The 20,931-nt window shown below is 42.8% G+C and overlaps 1 protein-coding gene across 3 annotated transcripts; it reads left to right on the top strand.

Moving 5' to 3' along the window:
- The first annotated feature begins 472 nt into the window (after positions 1-472).
- LOC122990641 (ras-GEF domain-containing family member 1C-like) lies at positions 473-20,898 on the top strand. Of its 3 annotated transcripts, none has more exons than XM_044364068.1 (14): positions 474-859; positions 12,676-12,891; positions 13,122-13,244; positions 13,462-13,599; positions 14,701-14,922; positions 16,078-16,152; positions 17,027-17,125; positions 17,721-17,823; positions 17,920-17,999; positions 18,096-18,191; positions 18,314-18,409; positions 18,494-18,617; positions 18,749-18,821; positions 18,911-20,898. In XM_044364068.1, exons 2-14 carry the CDS (start codon positions 12,682-12,684, stop codon positions 18,933-18,935), a joined length of 1,464 nt encoding a protein of 487 aa, XP_044220003.1. In that variant the 5' UTR covers positions 474-859; positions 12,676-12,681; the 3' UTR covers positions 18,936-20,898. The 3 variants fall into 3 exon arrangements, with proteins under 3 accessions (XP_044220004.1, XP_044220003.1, XP_044220002.1); XM_044364067.1 differs by having other exon boundaries at positions 17,024-17,125; XM_044364069.1 differs by lacking the exon at positions 18,911-20,898 and having other exon boundaries at positions 473-859; positions 17,024-17,125; positions 18,749-18,825.
- The last annotated feature ends 33 nt before the right edge of the window (positions 20,899-20,931 follow it).

Here is a 20,931-nt window from a genome sequence, read left to right as displayed (position 1 = left end):
TTAAGATCTTTACGACACGAGGCGGTGGTGCTCATGGGAAATTCAGTCTTAATTCTGGGAAAACATTTTTGTCCACAGGGGCCACTGAAATCAACACAAAATGAAAGTTCTATTTGGTAACTTTAATCTGGTCAAAAAATAGTTTTAATACCTTCATTATTTAGGTCTGTATCGTACTCATATGGTGCCATGACATGGTTTAATTTGTTTACTTGAAGGTGACAAGATATATACACAAAGCACAGAAATTTGTTGTTGTTACTGATGGTGTCAATAGGTTTCAAAGCTCATTTGTGTCCAGGGGCCCCCAAATGTGAATTGTGCGCTCTTAATAGTCTCGGACTTGCCCTGGTTAATACAGTCAGGCTTCTACAACCCAGACAACAGTGCAGCCCCTATTCGTCTCTAATTTTGAAAACCTAAAGCGGAAGTCATATTTCTGCTCACTTGACTATTGTGAGTAGCTCCCTCTCTCTCCTCTCCTGTCTAACCACTTGCTCCGAGGACGTGTTGATGCGCTGTGCGGTCCGCGGTGTCTCCGTGGCGCAGGACAGGACGGGTCGCCACGCCTTCAGGGACGCACTCTTTCGTGGGGTCAGCTCTCCGTCTGTGTCCGCTGTTCACCGGTGGAAACCTGTCCACAACCAGGACATTTAACAGGCTGCTATCAACAGACATTTCCTCCACATCCATCAATCAGGCTGTGCCTCTGGAGTCCGGCTCCACTTCTCCCACCGGTGCCAGTTGACCGGGCTGTTGTGTGAAGGCTAATTAATTTGGGAATATCTGGAACAGCAGTTTTATTGATTTGTCATCGGATACAAGTCGGATCAAAGATGGGGATCAGAGTGTAGTGCTGGTAAGTAACCCATAAAATCAAGGTTACCCTACTACTACAACCGTATTAGCATATTGAGATTGCGCTCACGCCCACAGCCAGTGTTTGTGTGTGCGTATTTACGCGTGCGAGTATGTGTGTGTCGGGATGTTCCACGCATGCGTTTTGTTTACTGTGACAAGAGAACTGTGTCGTCACAGTTAAAACTTTACGAGCAACAGTGATGACATCATAATTCCTTATCTTGTTAGAGATAGTGTACCGCCGCTTACATCCCTTTACTACGATGCAAAGCATCACAGTCTGTGGCGTGAGTCAGCGGTGTGCACTGTGCCTGTTTCAGGGCGTGTGAGGGGACCCAGCTCGTGTCAGGGACTGGAGTCACTGCGTCTTCTGGCTCTGACACATTTAAAGGAGTGAATATTGGATACGCATGCATCTGACATTGTAATAGTCTGTTTACAGCATTGGAAACAAAGATAGCTAACTGATAACTCGGACAAATAGATTGTCACATGTTTATTATGTTGTTGACTGGGTTTGGCTACATGGTGCAAAGCTTATCTCGTTTTGTGTAATTATTAACGTGGGAGTGGAGCCTCTATGTAAACTCACTGCTGATTTCCTCAAGCACTCCATTGCATCTCTTCCCCTCTACCTCTGCATATATACATGTGAGTTGTGTTATTTCAGAGCCTGAAGGAACAGGTGTGGCACTGGTGACATTTTTACTCTATTTTAGCAGGAATGAAAAAAATCTGCATCATCCACTAAAGCAGCCTTTTTTTTTACCCAAGGGCGATGTAGCTTACCAACACAAACCAAAAGGATTTGTTATCTGTCTTCTGCAGCTTAGGTGCATGAAAGTAAGACCGACTCTGTTGGAAACCAGTCAGGTGGGGAGAAATTCTAGCCTGGGTTGTTGATATTGACAGTAAAGCCACTTATGGTGTCTGCGCTTCCCACGCCCTCAGCTCTGCTCTCCTCCAAATCTCAGCCCCTCCAGGAGGGAAGCACCGGAGTGGGGCATCACATTTATGGGCCCTCCTCTCTCAGCATGGAGCTCCAGGAGGCATTGGCAGCTTCTCTCACTTTCACCTTTGCTGGCACTATGTGCTTCTGTATGCCCAGAGGGGTGAAAAACAAACATTTTTTTCCTGTGCTCGCTGAATGAGAGTTCCCTTTGTGAGACGCTGTAAATCAATTCCTTGATTCTCTCCAGTCTTACATGTCATCCAACTCTGGATAAAATCTGAATTATTTCTATTTTGTGCCATCATTAACATTCTTTGACTTTGTACCTCCAGTGATCAACCCTGTGCAGCTCTTTGTTCTACCTCTTCTGCATTTACCTATTCAGTTGAGCTCTCCCCTGCTGAGCCCATAAAACCACTCTATGCCCTTGGCTATAGAACGGTTCTGATTTGAAATGGCAGCTTGCTCTGACAGTACAGTAGGTAAGGGTTGTACAGGCATGAGTCACCCGAGCGGAGGTCTGTCAGGAGTCACCGATAACAAGTCTGCAGGTACAGACATTGACTGCAGCACATGTTCCCCTCCAATTCAGGCCAAGTCTGCAGAGAATAACAGGTGTGCTGTTAATGAGGGCATCGTTTGTTTTTGTTTTTTTGACGTGAGATTGAGAGAGGCAAGTTCCCAGAGAGTGAGACCAGTCATTTGTGTGTGTGTGTGTGTGTGTGTGTGTGAGTGTGTGTGTGAGTGTTTGGAGAGTGAGAAAGAGAGGGGGCAGGGTCTGTCTGCAGCAGGTCGACAGGGAGGTAAACACAGTAGCTGTTAGTCTGGTAGCAATGACAGCTTTATCACCACCACAAGGTTATTACACATCTGTCCGTTCCTGGGAGAGGGATCCCTCCTCTGTTGCTCTTCCTGACGTTTCTTGGGGGTTTTTTTCTTATTCGAATCGAGGGTCTAAAGACAGAGGATGTTGTATTGCTGTACAGACTGTAAAGCCCCTTGAGGCAAATTTGTGATATTGGGCTATACAAATAACATCAACTTGACTTGACTTTATGGCTGTGTAAGGGGGAAGGGGTTTCTGTATGTGTGTGTGTGTGTGTGTGTGTGTGTGTCTTTGGAGTTATAGATCACAGGCTATTCTACTCCACAGACATGACAGAATTCCACTACCGCCTTATTACGGAGCAGTCGAAACAGGAATCCACTCCAACATCTTACTGGCAGTTCTGTTACTTGCGCATTAGAAAGTTAAGCTCATACTGTGGCTGTTAAACACACATGAAGCAATCAAACAAAATTTTCTATTGAGTGTTTATTCACTTGTCCAGTGCATGCTGGGATAGGTTTGAAACCCAGCCCCAAGCTGTATGTGTTGAATGGATAGATGATCAGTCAGAGAGGAACGGAAATCTTTTGTTCCTGGTTTTTTTTTTTTTTGCTGAAGCCATTTTTCGATTTATAAGGGGTCCCTTGGGCAAATGACATAATAATGAAAGGAAACTAAATATAAACAGCACAAAAATGACAGTTGCAGAAAGAAAAACACTGTTCTCACTTAAATTTTTTACCACCAGTGCCTCTAGACTGTCAATTTTTTTTTTTTTTTTTGCACCAAACATAAACAGCTCCTCAGCCCAGCGGGAGCTCGACTGAAAAAAGGGACAGAGCGTCGTGATGGCCTGTGTACCTGACTGTGTCCTTCGGCTGCACCGTAGCTTTTGCTGCTGCTGACACCGGGATGATGAGACTGATCTCGCTGACAGGTGGAGGCAGACAGGGTTCACATGTGGAATCACTCTGTCACAGCCTGCTGCTCTGTCATGAGAGCGAAAGACCGAGAAAGAGAGAGAGAGAGACAGAGAGAGGGGGGAAACAAGGGATTATGGAATGAAAGAGAGAAGTGGGGGGGGGGGGGGTCACAGTAGGGACTCAACAGGCATCTAATTACCTCCCAACAGGAGCCCTGACTCCATGGAAACGCTCTACGCTCTGGTCTTAGCTGCCTGCACATGGCCTGCATGCTGGCATATGGGAAGCTATTGACAGTCTGTCTTTATGGATTGGTTGGGTCAAAAAAAGCAATGGAATATGATTAGATCCCAGCGAATCCGTTCAATAAACCATTGAAATAAGCATATATTAATTCCATCAGATATAGGACCCAAGAAATGAAATGATCCTCATCATGTCAACTGTATGAACGGTTTCATCAGAATTTTGTTTGTTTAGCAGACCGTAAAGCTTCTGCACAACTGAGGTACAAGGTGAAAGGTATATAAATCACCAGAAATCACCGCTTGATCAATCAATGCTTGATCCGATTCATACTCTCATAAATCGCTATATATTCTCATTAAATTATTTATTTGGTATTGGTACTGGGTGTCAGGTATCATATTGGCACTAGTATCAAGTAACAAAAGTTTGATTTGCTTCCAGGTGCATAGTTGGAGGGTTGGAGTGAGGTTGAAAACTAAACTGACACTAGAAACCTAGTCCATGAATGATAAAAGCAGCTGTAATACAATGGTTCCACTTGTAAATAGTTAATTTTAGCATTCAGTACACGAAATGTTTTGGCAAAGTCCCTTTCTTGATATCGATGGCACCAGCATGCCAACGGGGAAGTCGCTGTTTATCTGTGACTGTTGTGGTGCCATACTGTTGCTGTAATTGAGAGATCAATTCATCCAGCACAAATGGAAGTTGTGGCATAGAAAATATGGATGCATCATTAATCTCCTTGCATTTCAGAAAGCATTTTTCAAACAAGCAAATATCAAAAAGCAAATATCAACTTAAAAAGCTGGTTGTGGATGATTGAAGCCTGCTTTCTGACCTCTGCTTTTCTCTAATCATATCAAAATACACGAGGCATGAGTTACGAACAGACCAGACCCTGCAATCCCCCGGCACTAATTAGTAAGCTTTGACATCATACATCAACAGTGACATACCGCATGGCCTCTGCCCATGCTGGTTGTAATGAGCAGATAGATGTACTTTAGCAGGAAAGCAGACAGCCATGATGAAATTAGTAACGTCTGCTTATTAGATTTGCATCTGTTACCATCTCGCTCATTAGTTCGCTGCATCTATCTGGCAGGTTTGATTGCGAGTACCACAATGCTGAGTGGGTGTTTAGATGAACAGTCGAATTTTTTTTAAAGGCGCTCAAGGGACCATTGAGGTAGCTACACATAGGCATTGTTTCATTCAGCTTTTCTTTTTTTCACTCCACTCTGTTTTTCACTCGCAGATTCTTGCATTCACTTACTAAGCTGGTAATTCCTCATAAGTGGCACTTCAGGCAAAATTATGTCTGTTTAGGACAGAGACAAAATCACTCTTGCCCGATTCCCCTCTAAGGAGCATTGCATCAAGGGTGGTTGTAAATTGGGATATTATGAATAATACATGACTGTTTTTTAAAGCATTATGACCGTTGTGAATGACAGATTTAGGGCACTCAAGGCTCAGACACATGCTACGTGCCCACTAAGAGCCAGCCTGTGCTCAGCTCCAATTATCTCTATGTAACATGACAGATTGCACAAACCCATCATATGTGTCAGAGACCTTCAGTTCATTTTATTATACCATTTTTAAACTGGGGAAATAGATTCAGGCATGTTTTTTTTTTTTTCACACATGAAGTGGTTTGAAAGTGGAGTCGGTGGATAATGGTGCTCCTCAACCTTTAGAGTTTGTCTGAAAAGCACAGGCTTTCTCTGAGGCTGATGATTTTGTGTAAATGCTAATCTTCATTCCCTCTAAATGTAAATTTTAGTGAGGTAATAGTTTGACTGTGGGGATTAAAAGTGTGCAGGTTCGCTCATGTCACGTAGTCTTTGCATCTTGCTTTTCCCCTCTCTCTCTCTGTGTTTTTGCCCAAGATGCGAGAAAACATCGAAGCACAGCCGCACCTCTTGGAGAACAGCAGGACAGATGGTTGCATTCACAGTGAAGGAGTGACTTCACTTGTACTTAGATACACTCTTGACTCTCTCAGCCCTTTCACAAGCCTATACACATAAGTGCATGCACATACACAAAGAAAAACACATACATGAACACGACTGTGTCCAAACTCGCTCAGGAATGAGACTGGCTACGCACATGCACAGGGTGTGTACATGCAGGAGAATTCCCAGTGAGCTTTACATCGGGATTTGATGGAGCGGGTGGGTGTGGAACAGGTGCCAGGATGTCAGGGCGACCCCTCTCAGACACTACGGGGGAATGCCAATAAAGGGATTTAGGGAGTGTGTGCCTGTTGAGCCCTGAGTGTGATTCCCAACCTCTGTCAGGCTCGTATCACAGAGACTGGCTGGGGAATGGGTGGGGAGCTGGAATGCCTCTGCGGTAACTCAATCCTGTGTTTGGCTGCTTGTGTGGGTGCAAGTGTGCATGCATGTGTTTTTTCAGGACACAATGAACTCATTTGTTTTCAACTCCGCTCCTCCCCAAACACACACACACACCATTAACCACCAATAGTGCGCTGGTTTGATTTTGTTGCGACGCGTGTGCTGTGACATATGTGCGGTATTTTGCGCTCTCTCTCTGTTGTCAGAGCTGCCAGGCAGTCACTGTGTAGCTCAGCAGCCCGATTGGCTCTGCCCATGTATCTCGGCGTTCAGTCTGGACGCCAGTACACTTTTGGGCTCCTGTGGAGACTGGGGATGATGGTAGGGGCAGAGGGCCAAAAAGCCTCCCATGCCAGCAGCTCCCACTGGGAGAGCAGGCTGCTGCAAGGCCATCTGTACAAGCGTCCTGACTGGGCACATTGGAAAGTAGGGCGTGGAGAGGGAGATAAAGGAGGAGAGAGGAATGGAGGGGGACAAGGGGAAGGGGGAGTGAGGGAGGGGGAGAGGCTGGGTGACAAAGAGGTGTTTACTTTCTTTTAAGCCCCTGCCATCATGAGAATACTCCAGTTTTTTTTTTTCCTCTTAGTCGCATCATTTCAGCTTTCAAAGAACACAGTGGAAAATTTAGGCCATAGCTGCAATACACTAAGGCACGCAAAAACAGTGTCAGTACCAAAAATACGCGAGGAACTGCTTTTTTAGAGCACACTCCCAAAAATAGATGAAGTGTTGAAATTGGAATGTGTTAAAGGAGTGAACATGTGGGTCTTAAATTAGAAAAGAAGTGTTGGAGTATGTAAATTAGTTAGTGAGGAGGAAGTATCGGGCGTCATATGATGGAGTCTGCAAGGGAAAAGAGGAGTTTAGCGAGTCTGGCAGGAGGCAAGTTTAACATTCAGAGAGCCTAGACTGTCTGCACACTGCCCTGAGGGGAATATCACCCCCCCTTCCCCCTCCTCCCCCTCCCTCCTACAGAAACAAAACACAACGTTGCTGCAATACCCATGCCGGATATTTGCTGTGCTTACCTCTGATGATGTGCTGCTCCTCTAAGAACAGCATTGCAACACGTCCTAGGTTTCACTCTTGCTCTGTTGTGTTTCTCAGTATCAATATGTCATATCCTTTCTGTAAAAAAAAAAAAAAAAAACGATTGTAGAGTCAAGGATATGAGTAGACCTCATTTAAGAATGCACACAAATAAAACTGTAGACATATAAATCAAAGTTTTTCATATTTTGAAAACATAATATCATGCAATTCCTGGGAAGCTATATAGCAGTGGTTAACAAACTTCCACACCCTGCAGTATATTTGATCTGTTCATCCAAGAGCACACACCTAATCGACACACTTCATCAAGCTTGTCACCAAAAAAAGAAATCAGGTGAATAAGGTGCAGGAATAGAGTGAATTGGCTTTTGTGTATCAGCTGTACCCTCAAGGACATGAAAACAATTTAAGAACACCCTTGTCTCTGACTTATTCAAGCTTGAGGAAGAATACTATTGGACATAGATATAAATGTTGTTTCTGAATCTGGATAATTAATACATAAAAATACAAAACACTACAATATTTCTCTTCCCTCACATACAGTAGAAATGACAAAATATGTCATTTTCAAAGAAATTTGTATCTATTAACATCTTTATAAAGGATCTAGTCTCTCTATATGACCTGTCGACAAATTCTTAGCCCTTAATTTTCAATTTGGGTGATGATTAATAGACGTGGCCAGCACTGCCAATAAATCAAAGTCAGCTCTGATGGCCTTAAAAGTCGCGAAGACCTTTTTGTAATGTCCCTAACTGCAGACAAAGCCTATATGAAGCCTTGAAACTGAGCCAAGCAACAGAGCATTAGTACAAAAAATGACCCCACAGTTTGGATGCAAACAATGCTGCAACTGTACTCCATCTACCCCCACCAAGGATCCTTAACTCCTCACCTTTGACCCTTGACTCTTTAACAACAGAGGTCAGACAGTGGTTTGATTTGTTCTGAATGAGCCTCTTCAGTCTTAATGGAGAGCTGTCTCTCATCCATTAACCCTTTAAGTCCTTAGTGGCAGAACAGACTGTCAGCATCTGTGTCACCAGTCTCTGCAGGTATGAGTAATACTATCTATGTGGTGAAACAGGTTTTACAGAGAGTGAGGTAGATGGGGCTACTAGAAAACAGAGATTCACAAAGTTGTGAAGTTGCTAGACAGCTTCAAGCTGCTAGGTCGTGTCAAGAATGCCATTGTTTCATCATCCCGGTGACTATGCACCTCCGATTTACTCCACACACACACACAGAGAGACAGTCAAGGGTGTTCTGATAAAGATTGCCTGTCTCCAGACAGTGCCATTCTGTTAATCATGATAGAACAAAGCAGGCGGATCCCCCGATGGTAACGATAACAGCCTGACAGAAACACAAGACAACACACACATGTATACATACGCTGCAAGGGGCCTGAACAATGACACTCCCCCAGCTGTCTAGACAGAGTGCAGGGCTGCTGGTGGCTGGCTGTTGGAGATCTCAGGGGGGATTAGAGCACACACCACTACACTCACCTGTTCTGCTCGTTTCTCTGTGTGTTTTTTCATGCGGCGTTGATGCAGTATGACAGCCACAGAGGGAGCTGGGTGTATCATGGGGTATGGAAACAAGTTATACATAGAATACAGCTGTGGATGACTTCTTGGTCACACTGTAGGAAAAAAGTGGTGTAAGTAATATGGTTGTAAAATAATAAATGTGGTTATAAAAAGTAGTAAACCGTGCTTTTCTTTGGAAGTAGCTGTTCCGGTTTGTATTGGGAAGTCATAAAACTGAATGTTGGGTGTGTTGATCTTTAGTTCCTGGGGTTTAAAAGAAGTGATGGATTTTATTAAAGGAAGTTAAAATGAGCAGTTCTCACCTCCACTGTTTGATTTCAAAGTTATCTATGGGACTTAAAGCACAAAAACTCTACTGGAATCACAGCTCAGCACTAGAGATGTTGCCAAAACCCAACAAAGCCCACACAACAGGATTTTGCAGTTTTAAAGCAAGTTCAAGTAACTTCTGAAAGACAAAATAACCCAATCTTGGTCTAACAAATAAAAAAGTTGAATTCATAAAAAGTAAAAATCTCCATTGCTCAATTCAATACACTCAGGGGTTTTGCTGCTACAAACTCACTTGGTCTGGTACGACCAGTAGCTTAAAGTTATTGGCTAATGTTAGCAAACTTTAGGTAGGCTAGATATTTCTGTATAACTGACATTACCGAGTTCAGTTTTCTTACTTTATGACTCTTCTCTAGTACATGCCTGAGTAAAACAATAAGTGAATACAGTGTAACTCACCTAGAGTTCTGTTCTCATTACCAGTCAGGTCGCCTAATGATGAGGAAGCAACTGACCAAAGTGGCTGCTGTTCAGCAGAAATCCTGCTTTAACTCGATACAAGCACTTTAAAATGCATCAATGCAGTTTCCCTCATCTTTGTGAAACTATAATGGGCTCAACCATTTCAAACTTTGACACTATTTTGATCTTAAACCTGCCACTGAAATCTGTTTCGCAACTATTTTAAAGGCACAATGAGAGCAAGGCCTTGATGCATCACACACGCACACTGATGACTGGCCTATCATAAAATGTAAACATAAGCAATATGAGAAATAAGAAGAGTGAAGATTATCACAAGCAGTGAAGGGAATCATTGACAGTGTGGGCACGTAAAATAAAACTCTCACTCACCCCCGTATATATATGAGTACAAACGCTGTAAAGGAGGGGTGTGTGTGTGTTTGCATGCATGAGATGACTCAGATAAACTCCTGGATTTAGTCACACAGGCTCCTAGAGCTGTGCACACTTTGTATTCCTGTCTGGCCTCACAGAGAAAGTTCCTTCCAGTTACCATAAAGCTTTCCCACTGCATTTATGTTGTTATAGAGGCTTGTTGGATTTGTCTATTTCTCTGTTTATCAGCCCATGTCTTCACAGTGGCAGCATGTTGTAATCCAATCTAGAGGAGGTCGCTGCAAGGGCACCACAGGCTTTCCCCATTTGAACCGAATCCAGACAGTGACAATCACTTTTGTGGAAAGAAAACAGCTCAAAAGAGCAGCATTTTAGATTATGGTAGTAATATTTTTCAACTGGGGTTCCCTTGTAATGTCTAACCCTGCAAAATAGACCATTTGAAAGCTCATTAAAGTCTATGTATGCATGGCAGCATATTTAAAGGGGACCTATTATACTTTTCCTTATTTTCTGTCGTATATATAATGTTACAATGTCAGATGTTCATATTAAACAAGGCCAGTTTTAAATAATAAGAAGAACAAATGATAAAATAATCCCTCTGAGCAAAAAACTCAGGTTTCAGACTGCGCTGAATGCTAGATTTCCAACATTTTTTCTTTTTTTTAAGACAAGCTGACGTCAACTCGTGACAGATTTTTTATATAGTCATCTACTCTAGGCACAAAAGCCTCTCAAACTACAGTCTTCTTGGTAAATGTATGTACACAGACAACTCCTGTCTCTTTAAAAAAATATAGACCTGGAAATGTGCATCATAGGTCACCTTTAAGAAAGTGTTCTACCTAATCGATATGGTATATAGTTTCAATATTTATATGCTCAGAGTTTCATCTGCTCAGTTAAATACCTGTTTTTCCTCTCACAGGCTGTTGTCAGTGTTTCACAGAGTGAGGAGCCATGATTATAGCTTTTAGGAGCAGACAAGATGATGTCGGCCGTCTTAAATCACCACATACGTTTTTAGAGATATGGCTGTGGGTGTCAGTGGTGTAAGAAGGAAGGAAGGTTCTTAAAGCGCCTCATAGAAAGTCTACCCATCCCCCAGCCTTTTGTGTGCCTGTCTGTATGCGTCCGTGTCTAGGTGTGTACAAAATGTACAAATAAGTGTTTGCATGCTCATGTGTTGGGGATCGGCGAGAACAAAGGACAACTGAGCCCCTCACACAGGAAACTTGAGACATGAGCTGCACTTCTACACACCAGTGTGTGCTTGACCTTTTACCCCAGGGACCCGTGACACCGGTTTATCGAGGTGGCTGATCAGCGAGGGGGGAAGGGAGCCTGAAGGTCAACCGAGGATGAAATGATTCCATTCCCAGGATTCTTCCAGGGACTAGGGATGATAGCTGGTTTTGCCATTAATTTTTCAGATCTCAGGTTTTCTTTTAATTGAATAGCTGCATAATTTTTGGTAGGTTACAGTCTTATAATGACAATTAATGTCTCTTCTAGTCAAGCTCTGCCTTATCGAACAACATAAAAGTAGGGGAAAGGGTTTTTTTTCACGTCTATTGTGCTTTCCTTTTTTATATATATATTTAGTGTGTGTTCATGTGTACATGTGTACTCATTCAGGCCCGGCCCTGGCAGTTGTCTGATCTACAAAGAGCAGGAATAACAGCAGTGCTTACATCTGAAATAACTTCCTGCATGTTGCTCAAGGTCTCACTGTCAGCATGTGGGTTTGCTGCCTTTCTCGTGACTCCTGCAGGCAGAAAGGCTTCAGGCCACTGAACTAGCCTGAAGGCACCCAGAGATAGCAGTCGTCTTTGGTGATGATGAGTGATTCAGGTGGACATAGTCGCCAGGGTTAGTCAGCGAGAGCACGAGCACAGCAGAGGCTATTTTTATGTCAAATTTCATAAACTAACATAATAAATCAAAGCTTATCATCAAAACTGTTTCTGAACAATTACTTGCTAATTGCTTGTACAACATTTAATTCAATTGAATCCAAATCTTATATTTACTCTAACTTGCCATTTTGAAATATTGACAAAAGAGAGGTTACAGGTAGATGGACATTACAGTGCTGAGTAATGATGATAATTGTACCCTGAGGATCATAATATACTCTGTCTCCGTAGTATCTCTACTCTAGCGTACAGTACAGTAAGTGCTCCTTTCCACTACAGCTGCAGGGTTGGTCCATTGAGGGAAGGAGCATGTTGAATTTTTTAAATGTGTAACCCAAAGCATTCTTGAAGGGAAAGACATGCAGGGCAGAGATGGAGGCCGCGCAATTGCTCTCAGGCAGCAACGGTTTCCACGGCGACTAAGTGACCCACATTTCCGTTTTCTCCTCTGTCTTGTCGACGTGGGAGACGGGGCAGCTGTTGGGGGGTATTCTGTATCCCCCGACGACAGCAGTGGGTCATCGGTTGGATGGAATGAGTGCATTGCTGTGTGGAGTTAGAGTGAATAGGAGATGATACACTGGGAGGATGAACAGAGGACTGAGAAGAGAGGGAGAGGACTGTTAGAGAATTCAGGCTTGTAGAGAGACCTTGTAGATTGACTGCAGAGAGAGTGTTGGATAAAACACACTTCCCCTTACCAGATCAAAAGTGCTACCCTACTTCAATTTTTGTTCAATAAAAAACAAACCATATCCTTATTCCTCATTCTGCCTATATTGTTGCTGACGGTATATTCTCTCTGTCTATTTGTATTCTAGCCAGGAATGCCCCAGACTGTGTGCTCAGGCACCATGTTCACCACTCCCAGTGGCTTCAGCCCCCATCTGGCCTGCGCTGAGCCTGGGGAGGAGGAGGAGGCCGCACAGGAGGGCCAGGGGCCCGGGGCTTGCCTGGCCGATGGGCCCCCGATCACCTCTGCCTCCCTGGACACCCTTATCCAGAACTTGGTGCCCACTGCTGATTACTACCCCGAGGTAAATGACACAAACAGCGATGAACCACAGTCACACCACTGTTCAGAAAGTGAAATTTCAGAAAGTCCATTTCAGTTTATAGTGGTAATGACAGTAGTTCCAATTACATTCTTAGTACCATGTCTCTGTTTAAAGTGCTACTTTTCTTCATTTAATTACAGAAAGCTGCAGTGTTTTTTATTGATGTAGTGGCAGTGTCTTACTGAATGTCCCCTTCTGTCAATTGACAGAAAGCCTATGTGTTTACCTTCTTGCTGAGTGCCCGTCTGTTCATCCCTCCTCCGGAGCTGTTGGCCAGGGTGTGTGAGCTGTGCATTAAACAGCAGCAGCTGGATCAGAGCCCACTCGATACGGTCAGTACTGCACCACACACAAATACATACAGTACTCCTTTATGCATGTGCACTAACTAACTAGCAAACAGACTGCCTCAGCAAAAACACTCAGACTCACTCGTGTTCTGCATGTAAGCAACCACTACTTTTTTGCCAAACTGTCAAATTGTTTTGTTCTGCTTATGGAATCACAAAAATAGAAAGTGGTAAATCTCTTTCACTTCTTCAACTACAGGCAAAAGTGCGCAAGTTTGGTCCCAAGATCCTGCAACTGCTGACAGAGTGGACAGAGACGTTCCCCACCGACTTCAGGGACGAGAAGATGGTTGGACACCTTAAAGACATCATTCACAGGATAGCTCCGTGTGATGAGGTACACAGATGACATGAAACTGCATGATAACATTAATGTGAGGTGGTTCAGTCATCTTTAAAAGATAGGATGCTTTTTTGTACAGTTTTGGAAAGACCCTAGATCTTCTTTTAAAGGAATAAAGTTAAATAATAGCCTGCTACTCATCAAGTTATCTGTTTCTACAGCATAACAATTTGTGATGGCCTGATTTTGATCTACACTGTATTTGTGGCCATTATAGCCTCTTATAAGCTGTAGCTGCAGTGAGGAATGCTCTGATGGGGAACGAAATTCAATTATCATCACTACCTCTGTGGCGAGGTGGTGGAAGGAATCAGAGTGTCAGTGTAGGGTGAGTAGCCACAGCTCCATGTTACACAGTCTTGCACTATAGAGAGAGAGAAAGCGAGAGGAGAGAGGAAGGAAGGATGTTAGAGGAGTGGCTCTATCTGCAGCCTCATGGGATAATCGAGCGAGAGAGATGGATGGAGAAAATGGGGGGGGATGGGATACAGGGGCACAGAGAGCAGAGGAAAAAGGTAGAGGTGGAGGATGGAGTCAGGGTGGAAGACAAGGAAAAACGGAGGGAGGTGAAGGGAGGACAGAAAGAGGGGAAGGGCAGGTGGTGATGAATGTGCTGCTATTTACAGCTGGCTGTCTACAGTATGTGTGTGTGTGTGTGTGTGTGTGTGTGCATGTGGGAGCTATGGCTCTGGGTCATTTGTGAGACAGACTGACCTAATGGCCTCAGTGACCAGTCATCTGGAGGGAGGAGCACAGAAACACACATTCCTGGACACAACACACAGCACACTGCTGCTTTTGAGTGAAAACCTGTTTTAATGCAGCTGAAAAATTACACAGTTCTGTAAATTCTTGGGCTCATCAGTGTGCTTGATTACTTATTTTATATTCAATTGTAAGTTGTTAAGTGAAGAGATGACAAGGTATGCTCTTTTGGCAAATAATTGACCACTTGCTCACAACCCAGTAACACAGAAAGTCTTTTGATTTGTGCCTAATACTGATCTATAAAGCATTAATAAATTATTCACATTAATGAAGACCTTACTGACAACTCCCTATCCTCTCCTCTCCCTTTCCTCTCCCTCTCCGCAGGCGTACTGGAAAACCCTGAACCAGGTGCTGCAGAAGCTTAGCCAGAGGCTGGCCTTGATGAGCCAGGGGGAAGAGAGCATCGTCAAGGTCTCCCTCAATGCCTCCTCCATCTCTGACAAGCTGGTGGCCTTCAAGACCAAGCCTCCGCCCATCCAGAAGGACATGCTCTCCATCTGCAATGACCCGTACACACTGGCACAGCAGCTCACCCACGTGGAGCTGGTGAGTAGAAGGAGAGGGAGGGAGGGAGGGAAGTGTGGGTTAGACAGAGGTCAGGGTAAGAGATGATAACAAGGATGGACGAGGAGGAGTGGAGAGGATGCTGGAAGGGGGCGGGGAGAGAAGGAGCTGAGGATAGTAAAGCAGGGGTGGAGACATAGTTTCAGGCAAGGACATAAACATGGAATCTGAGACATCAAATCGAGCGGGGATGGAGATGAAAAGATATGAGGGGTGATTGAAAATGTATGAATCTGAAAAGAACAAAGGAAAGATAGTGGGGGGTGTAGTAGCAAACTGAAACTGGCACACTTAACTCTGGTCCGAAGAGCTCTGAGGTCTAACCTTGATTATTACTTGTCAGTGATTGCAGCACTAACTGGTCTTCACCCAGTGTGTTCAAAAGAACAAAGGGTGTAGTGCAATGAAACATACATGGGCGAAAGATGTCTGCAGTGTCCCTCACAGTGCATACATGGTGCCGTCAGTGTGTTCATGTGTGTCTTAATGTGGGCACGTGGATTTGGGAGTGGTTGTGTGTGTGTGTGTTTGTGTGTGTGTGTGTGTGTGTGTGTGTGCCTGAGTAAGCGTGTACCCTTGTCTGAGCGGTGACATCACCCCAGAAGTCAGTGATGTGCCTTAGGGCTCAAACAAAGGGGATAAAACCGCTGTGGATATATATGACCTGACAGCTTCACACTCTGGCGCACACACACACACACACACACACACATAGAAGCAGAAAGAGAGACAGGCATGTACAGTGCTCACATACATACAGACCACTTTTGTGGGTTTTAACAACATGCTGATTAAAAACAAGATGTGTTTAGTAGTGAAGCGTTTCTGTCACTATGTGTGGTATTCGTGTGTGTGTGTGTGTGTGTGTCTGTAGTACTGTTTTGGTTTTTTTTAATGTCATGAGTTGAAAATAGGTCTAATGAGTCATTTTGATATATATACATATATATATATATATATGTGCGGTTACCTTTTAATAGAAGTGAATATTACTTCAAGTGTCAATTTGATGAAATATAATTCCAATGAGTCATGTCAATGAGTCATTACTTCCTCGTATTGATTGCCTTCCATTACTGAAATGAAAGAATTATTAATGGGACTACAGCTATCGTTGTGTGTGTGTGTGTTTTCCAGGAACATTTAAGTCATATTGAACCGGAGGAGTTTGTCCAAGCCTTTGTTCAGAAAGACCCACTAGATGGAACTCAGGTAAACTTTGATTTTGAATATTGATATTATTTATAAATCACCATCCATTCTTCATGATGTTGAATGTAAATGTTTGAGCTTCGCTGTGCAGAATAATGTATGTACAGAGTGAGGGAGAGGGAGTAGATGTCATTTGAAGAATTTTTAACATGGTAATTTAACTTTTTTATGGAAAAACAACATCAGTCATGAATTAGTGTTCAAGCAGAGTATTTTAACAGTCTTAAAAGACATCTGGAGGGGATCTTTAAATATGTGGATAATGTATTTCTGGGAGAAATAAACATATATGAATTCTAAAATTGATTTCTTATTATCAAAGGTCAAACCACAGCAGTTTTTAGACATATGTTCCGTTTTGTTTTATTAAATATGAACATTTTTGTCAAAGGTTTTTGATGGTGGCAGAATTTTACGCCAACCTGACGTAAAAAGCCCAGTCTCTTATGTTGTGGAGAATGTGTGGCTATGTCTAATTAAGATTTGCTTCTTGAGGGCCACGTAATGGTCAGCAGGCCACTAAGGTCACAAACAGCACATCATTGCATTGACACAAGCTGTAGCAGCACACGATTGCTTCATCTGTCCTGTCATTTAACTGATGAATGCTTTCACTCTCTCACTTTCCGCTGGTCCACCGTGGATTTTTCCTCGTGTTTGGTTGCCGTCTCCTTCACTCTGTCCTTCCTCTGTTTTTTTTTTTTTGTGCTCTCCATTGATCGTGTTATTTCCGCTCCCAGCTCGCTGTCTTTGTCATTTACACTCGCGAAGGGGGGTCAGCCTGTAGATAGGAAGCTAATTAGGATCAGAGGAATTCCCTATGGTAGCACTGCCTATACTCACGTCTGTTTATGTGTGTGTATGTCATCAGCAGCCATGCTTCAGCGACCAGAAGAAGAAAACCTCCAACCTGGAGGCTTATGTCAGGTGGTTTAACAGACTGTGTTACCTGGTAGCTACTGAGATCTGCATGGTGAGTGGCAAATGCTGATACACCAGGTCCTCATTTACTCTGACAAACAGAAGCAAACAGAACACAGAATAGACTCATAATGCCAAAAATAAAGTGAGTAAAAGGTGTGCAAAGCATTATGAACACTGTTCACAAAATAGGACAACTGATGAAAAGCACTTTAATCGTGAAATTGACATAAAGATGAGGAGACAAGATATTTTTTGAAGACTAGTAAAAGGCAAAAGGTGTTTAGATTATACATCAACATGTCAGTAACACTATTGTGTATATTTGGATCAGTATTTTAGAGTATTTATGTACATATTTTATATTTTATTAAGCCTGGTATTTCATTTTTTAAAATATTTTAAATAGTATTTTTTGAAATTATTTAATACAGTATAAAGAAAAAGAGAGGGAGCATGTCAAGACAGTTTGTTGTTATGAAGCGTCACTGCCCCCTAGTGGTTATTTTGTTTCACTACTTTCTTGGGTATTAAATGGATTGTGTAACTCTTTGTGCCAGTGTAAATTAGGGTTGTGAGAATTATAATAAAATGTCTTCAAATTGAGTTCATGTGGTGTGTAATTCCTTCTCGTCTTATCTCCGCAGCCTGCAAAGAAGAAGCAGAGAGCCCAGGTGATCGAGTTTTTCATTGATGTAGCCAGGGAGTGTTTCAACATTGGAAACTTCAACTCCCTCATGGCCATCATCTGTGAGTGTTTAATTTTTCGCATGAGCCTATCAGCAGTTCCAATGAATTCTAATGCCCGACACTGTATTAACAGTTACAATCTACTTCCTTTTCTAGCTGGTATGAACATGAGTCCCGTGTCACGGCTGAAGAAGACTTGGGGCAAAGCCAAGACCGCCAAGTTCTTCATTCTGGAGGTAAACACAAACTCACAGACTCACCAAGTAAAAAGTACAAGGCAGGTAATAACTTGAGGTTGACAGGGTATTGTTTGTTTCCATTTGCTTTGACAGCATCAGATGGATCCTACAGGAAACTTTTACAACTATAGAACTGCCCTGAGGGGGGCTGCCCATCGCTCTCAGACTGCCAACAGCAACAGAGAAAGGGTAGGGTTCGGCTCCGCATCGCTGGCTGTTTCTCTGGAAGCATGCAGGCATCCATTCAGTCATTTCTTTTCATCGTCAAGTCAATATTTTTCTATATCTTCCTGTTTGTTTTCTCTCCTCAGATTGTGATTCCCTTCTTCAGTCTGCTGATCAAAGATATTTACTTTTTGAATGAAGGATGTGCCAATCGGCTGCCCAACGGCCATGTCAACTTTGAGGTGAGACCGCTCCTTTTCACCTGACACTGCCTCATGTACTAATAACCTTAGAAAACATTCACTCAGTGTCGTTTCATTGTTTAGAAATTCGTGGAGCTGGCACGGCAGGTCGGGGAGTTCATGACGTGGAAACAAGTGGAGTGTCCGTTTGAGGAGGATCGGGCCATCCTGCACTACCTCCACACTGCTCCCATCTTCAGTGAGGACGGTGAGAACCTACCATGCTGTTTTCATTTTTAGAAACTCTTCTGCACATGCTTGATCCATGTATTTTCACCATAGTTTTTTCCCCACTAATTTACTTATTTTCTATCTCTTTCTTTTCTTATCCTTCTGCAGGACTCTACCTTGCATCCTATGAGAGTGAGAGTCCAGAGAACCAGGTAGAGAAGGACAGATGGAAAGCACTCAGGTGAGAATCATAGCACCAGTCTAATGAGAGATGCCACCCAGTGTCTATAGATACACCTTCCTCAATCAACATCTCTTTTCTCTCGTCAGGTCTAACGTTCTGGGAAAGACATGAGGCACTGATGGCATCTAACCCTCCCACCAGCGAGGGGGCGCGTGTTCTCATTGCACTAAAATGAACTGTGAAGGAGCCTAGCTGGTACTTAGGTGTTTTTCTATGAAGAAATGACGACAAAAAAAAAAGAAACCCGATGAACAGGATTCATCAAGAAGAGTGTGAAAAAATCATAAAAAGAAGACACAAGATAAAAAAAAGTCAAACTGAAAAAAATTAAGCTATGGAAACTGGAACAAAATGCCTTTACAGCATATGAACTATCAGTGATGAGGTACGGTGTGTTGGAGAGGGACACAACTTCTCCTTCTCCCCTCGATGTGTGTTTACTCTGTGAAGACATGTTTACTACCATAGAGAGTACAGTTACAGGGAAAACCACTTTATAAAATGAAATTCCTACTGATGCTATTGTTGTTTTTGTATTTGCTTCTCTCCCTATTTCTCTCTCTTTCTCTCCCCCTTTTGGTCCAAAGCCTTGTCTAGGTATTATATTTTACTTTTATTTCTCCTTACTTGTAATGTACTGTAATGAAACTTACAAGGGCGCTGGCTAGCCCATATCAGCTGTCAAATATTTTATAGGTCTACTGAAGGAATAGCAGAAGAGGACATGCCTTGAGCATTTCACCAGTTCGTCTCACATGTACTTTTTTTTTTTGCGTGTATGAGTGTGTATGTGTGTGATCCAGATGAGAGACACCTGTTCATGCATTCATGTCTGTTCAGGTTGACAATGTCTTGCATGAGAATGACTGGAGAAACCTGTTCGTAGGTCATCTCTTCCTATGTTCTTATTTATTGTATTTTATTTGGAGAAAATGTTGGAGTGGGGAATATGAACTGTTTTAAAAAGAAAAAAGTGTTTACTCATTTTAAATGTATTGTGCCATTAATGCAAGAAAACTACAGTATAGCTTAACCAGGCCAGGTGTAGATTGTGTACAGGTGACATTTACCCCTCATCTTTCTGCTCTCCAGGAAGTTCTTCTCTGACTGACGTTCAGTTGTCTGATATATTTATGGAGATTTCTGTGCTGACAGACGTATTGTTTTTATCGTACTTTTTCCTTTACTGAATATGAAGTGGAACGGCATGCTACGACAGGTGTTATTTTTTTGTTTTTTTAAAGGGGCATTAACAGTATCCACCTTGTAAAGACTACTACAGCAACACAAACTTTGTAGTGATGATGCGGTGTTGCATTCTGTGGAAGGACAATGTAAAATTGGAGACTTTTGTTTTTCTATCAAGTTGAGAGGGAAACTTGTGCCATATGAATCGCTGGTTGTCATGACAAATCAGGTTCCTCTGACTTGAAATGTGTTATTGTTTCGTGGGGTTGTCACTGAGCTTTGTTTTTGGCAGTTTTTTCGTTGTGGTTCGGGAGAAGTTTTTAAGGGTGGGTGGGGTGGGTGTGGAGGGTTATGGGGAAGGGAGAGGGAACTATGTAATTATAAGCTTTTTAAAAAAAAAACAGTCTTATTCAGTTTGCGATAATTGATTGATGTCAGTGTTTCCTCTTAAGAAGCACCTTCCCCTCTCAATAACAGACTGACTTTAACTCGCCCTTCCCTGTTTGTCATCCATACACTTGCTTTCCCTGTAACACGTTCCCCAGATAAGTTATGACTATAGAGAGCCAGAGATGTGATGTCGAACCTGCCATTCAAGGTGATGACCAGTTTTAATAAAACTTTTCCTGTGTTGAACATGTGTTTTCAATGACAATCGCCTGCAGTACATCAATTCTGCTTTTTTTAATGGTGTCATTGCACTCCATCTTAAAAGACTGTTTTCTCACACACACCCATTGCTGTGTGCAGTTCAAGGATTCGGGTGCATACAGTGTTTACCTGGTTGTTATTTAGGCCAAGCAGACACACTTTGTTTTCAACATCACTGGAAAATTTGTGAGAAGTTCCTAAGAAGCCTTTAATAAAGTAAACCATGTTTAGTCAATTGACTGCGCTGGATTTTGTTTATCATAATGCT

Source organism: Thunnus albacares, chromosome 10 (assembly GCF_914725855.1).
Source record: "Thunnus albacares chromosome 10, fThuAlb1.1, whole genome shotgun sequence".
Lineage (NCBI taxonomy): Eukaryota > Metazoa > Chordata > Actinopteri > Scombriformes > Scombridae > Thunnus > Thunnus albacares.
The sequence above is the reverse complement of the archived record's forward strand: the minus strand, read 5'-3'. Positions and strand labels throughout refer to the sequence as shown.

Bases quoted from the DNA above. Each gene is read 5' to 3' on its own strand.
- LOC122990641 (XM_044364067.1), top strand. From the start codon at position 12,682: ATGCCCCAGACTGTGTGCTCAGGCACCATGTTCACCACTCCCAGTGGC. The intron at 12,892-13,121 runs GTAAATGACACA...GTCAATTGACAG, and splicing joins CTGCTGATTACTACCCCGAG to AAAGCCTATGTGTTTACCTT. The intron at 13,600-14,700 runs GTACACAGATGA...CCCTCTCCGCAG, and splicing joins GGATAGCTCCGTGTGATGAG to GCGTACTGGAAAACCCTGAA.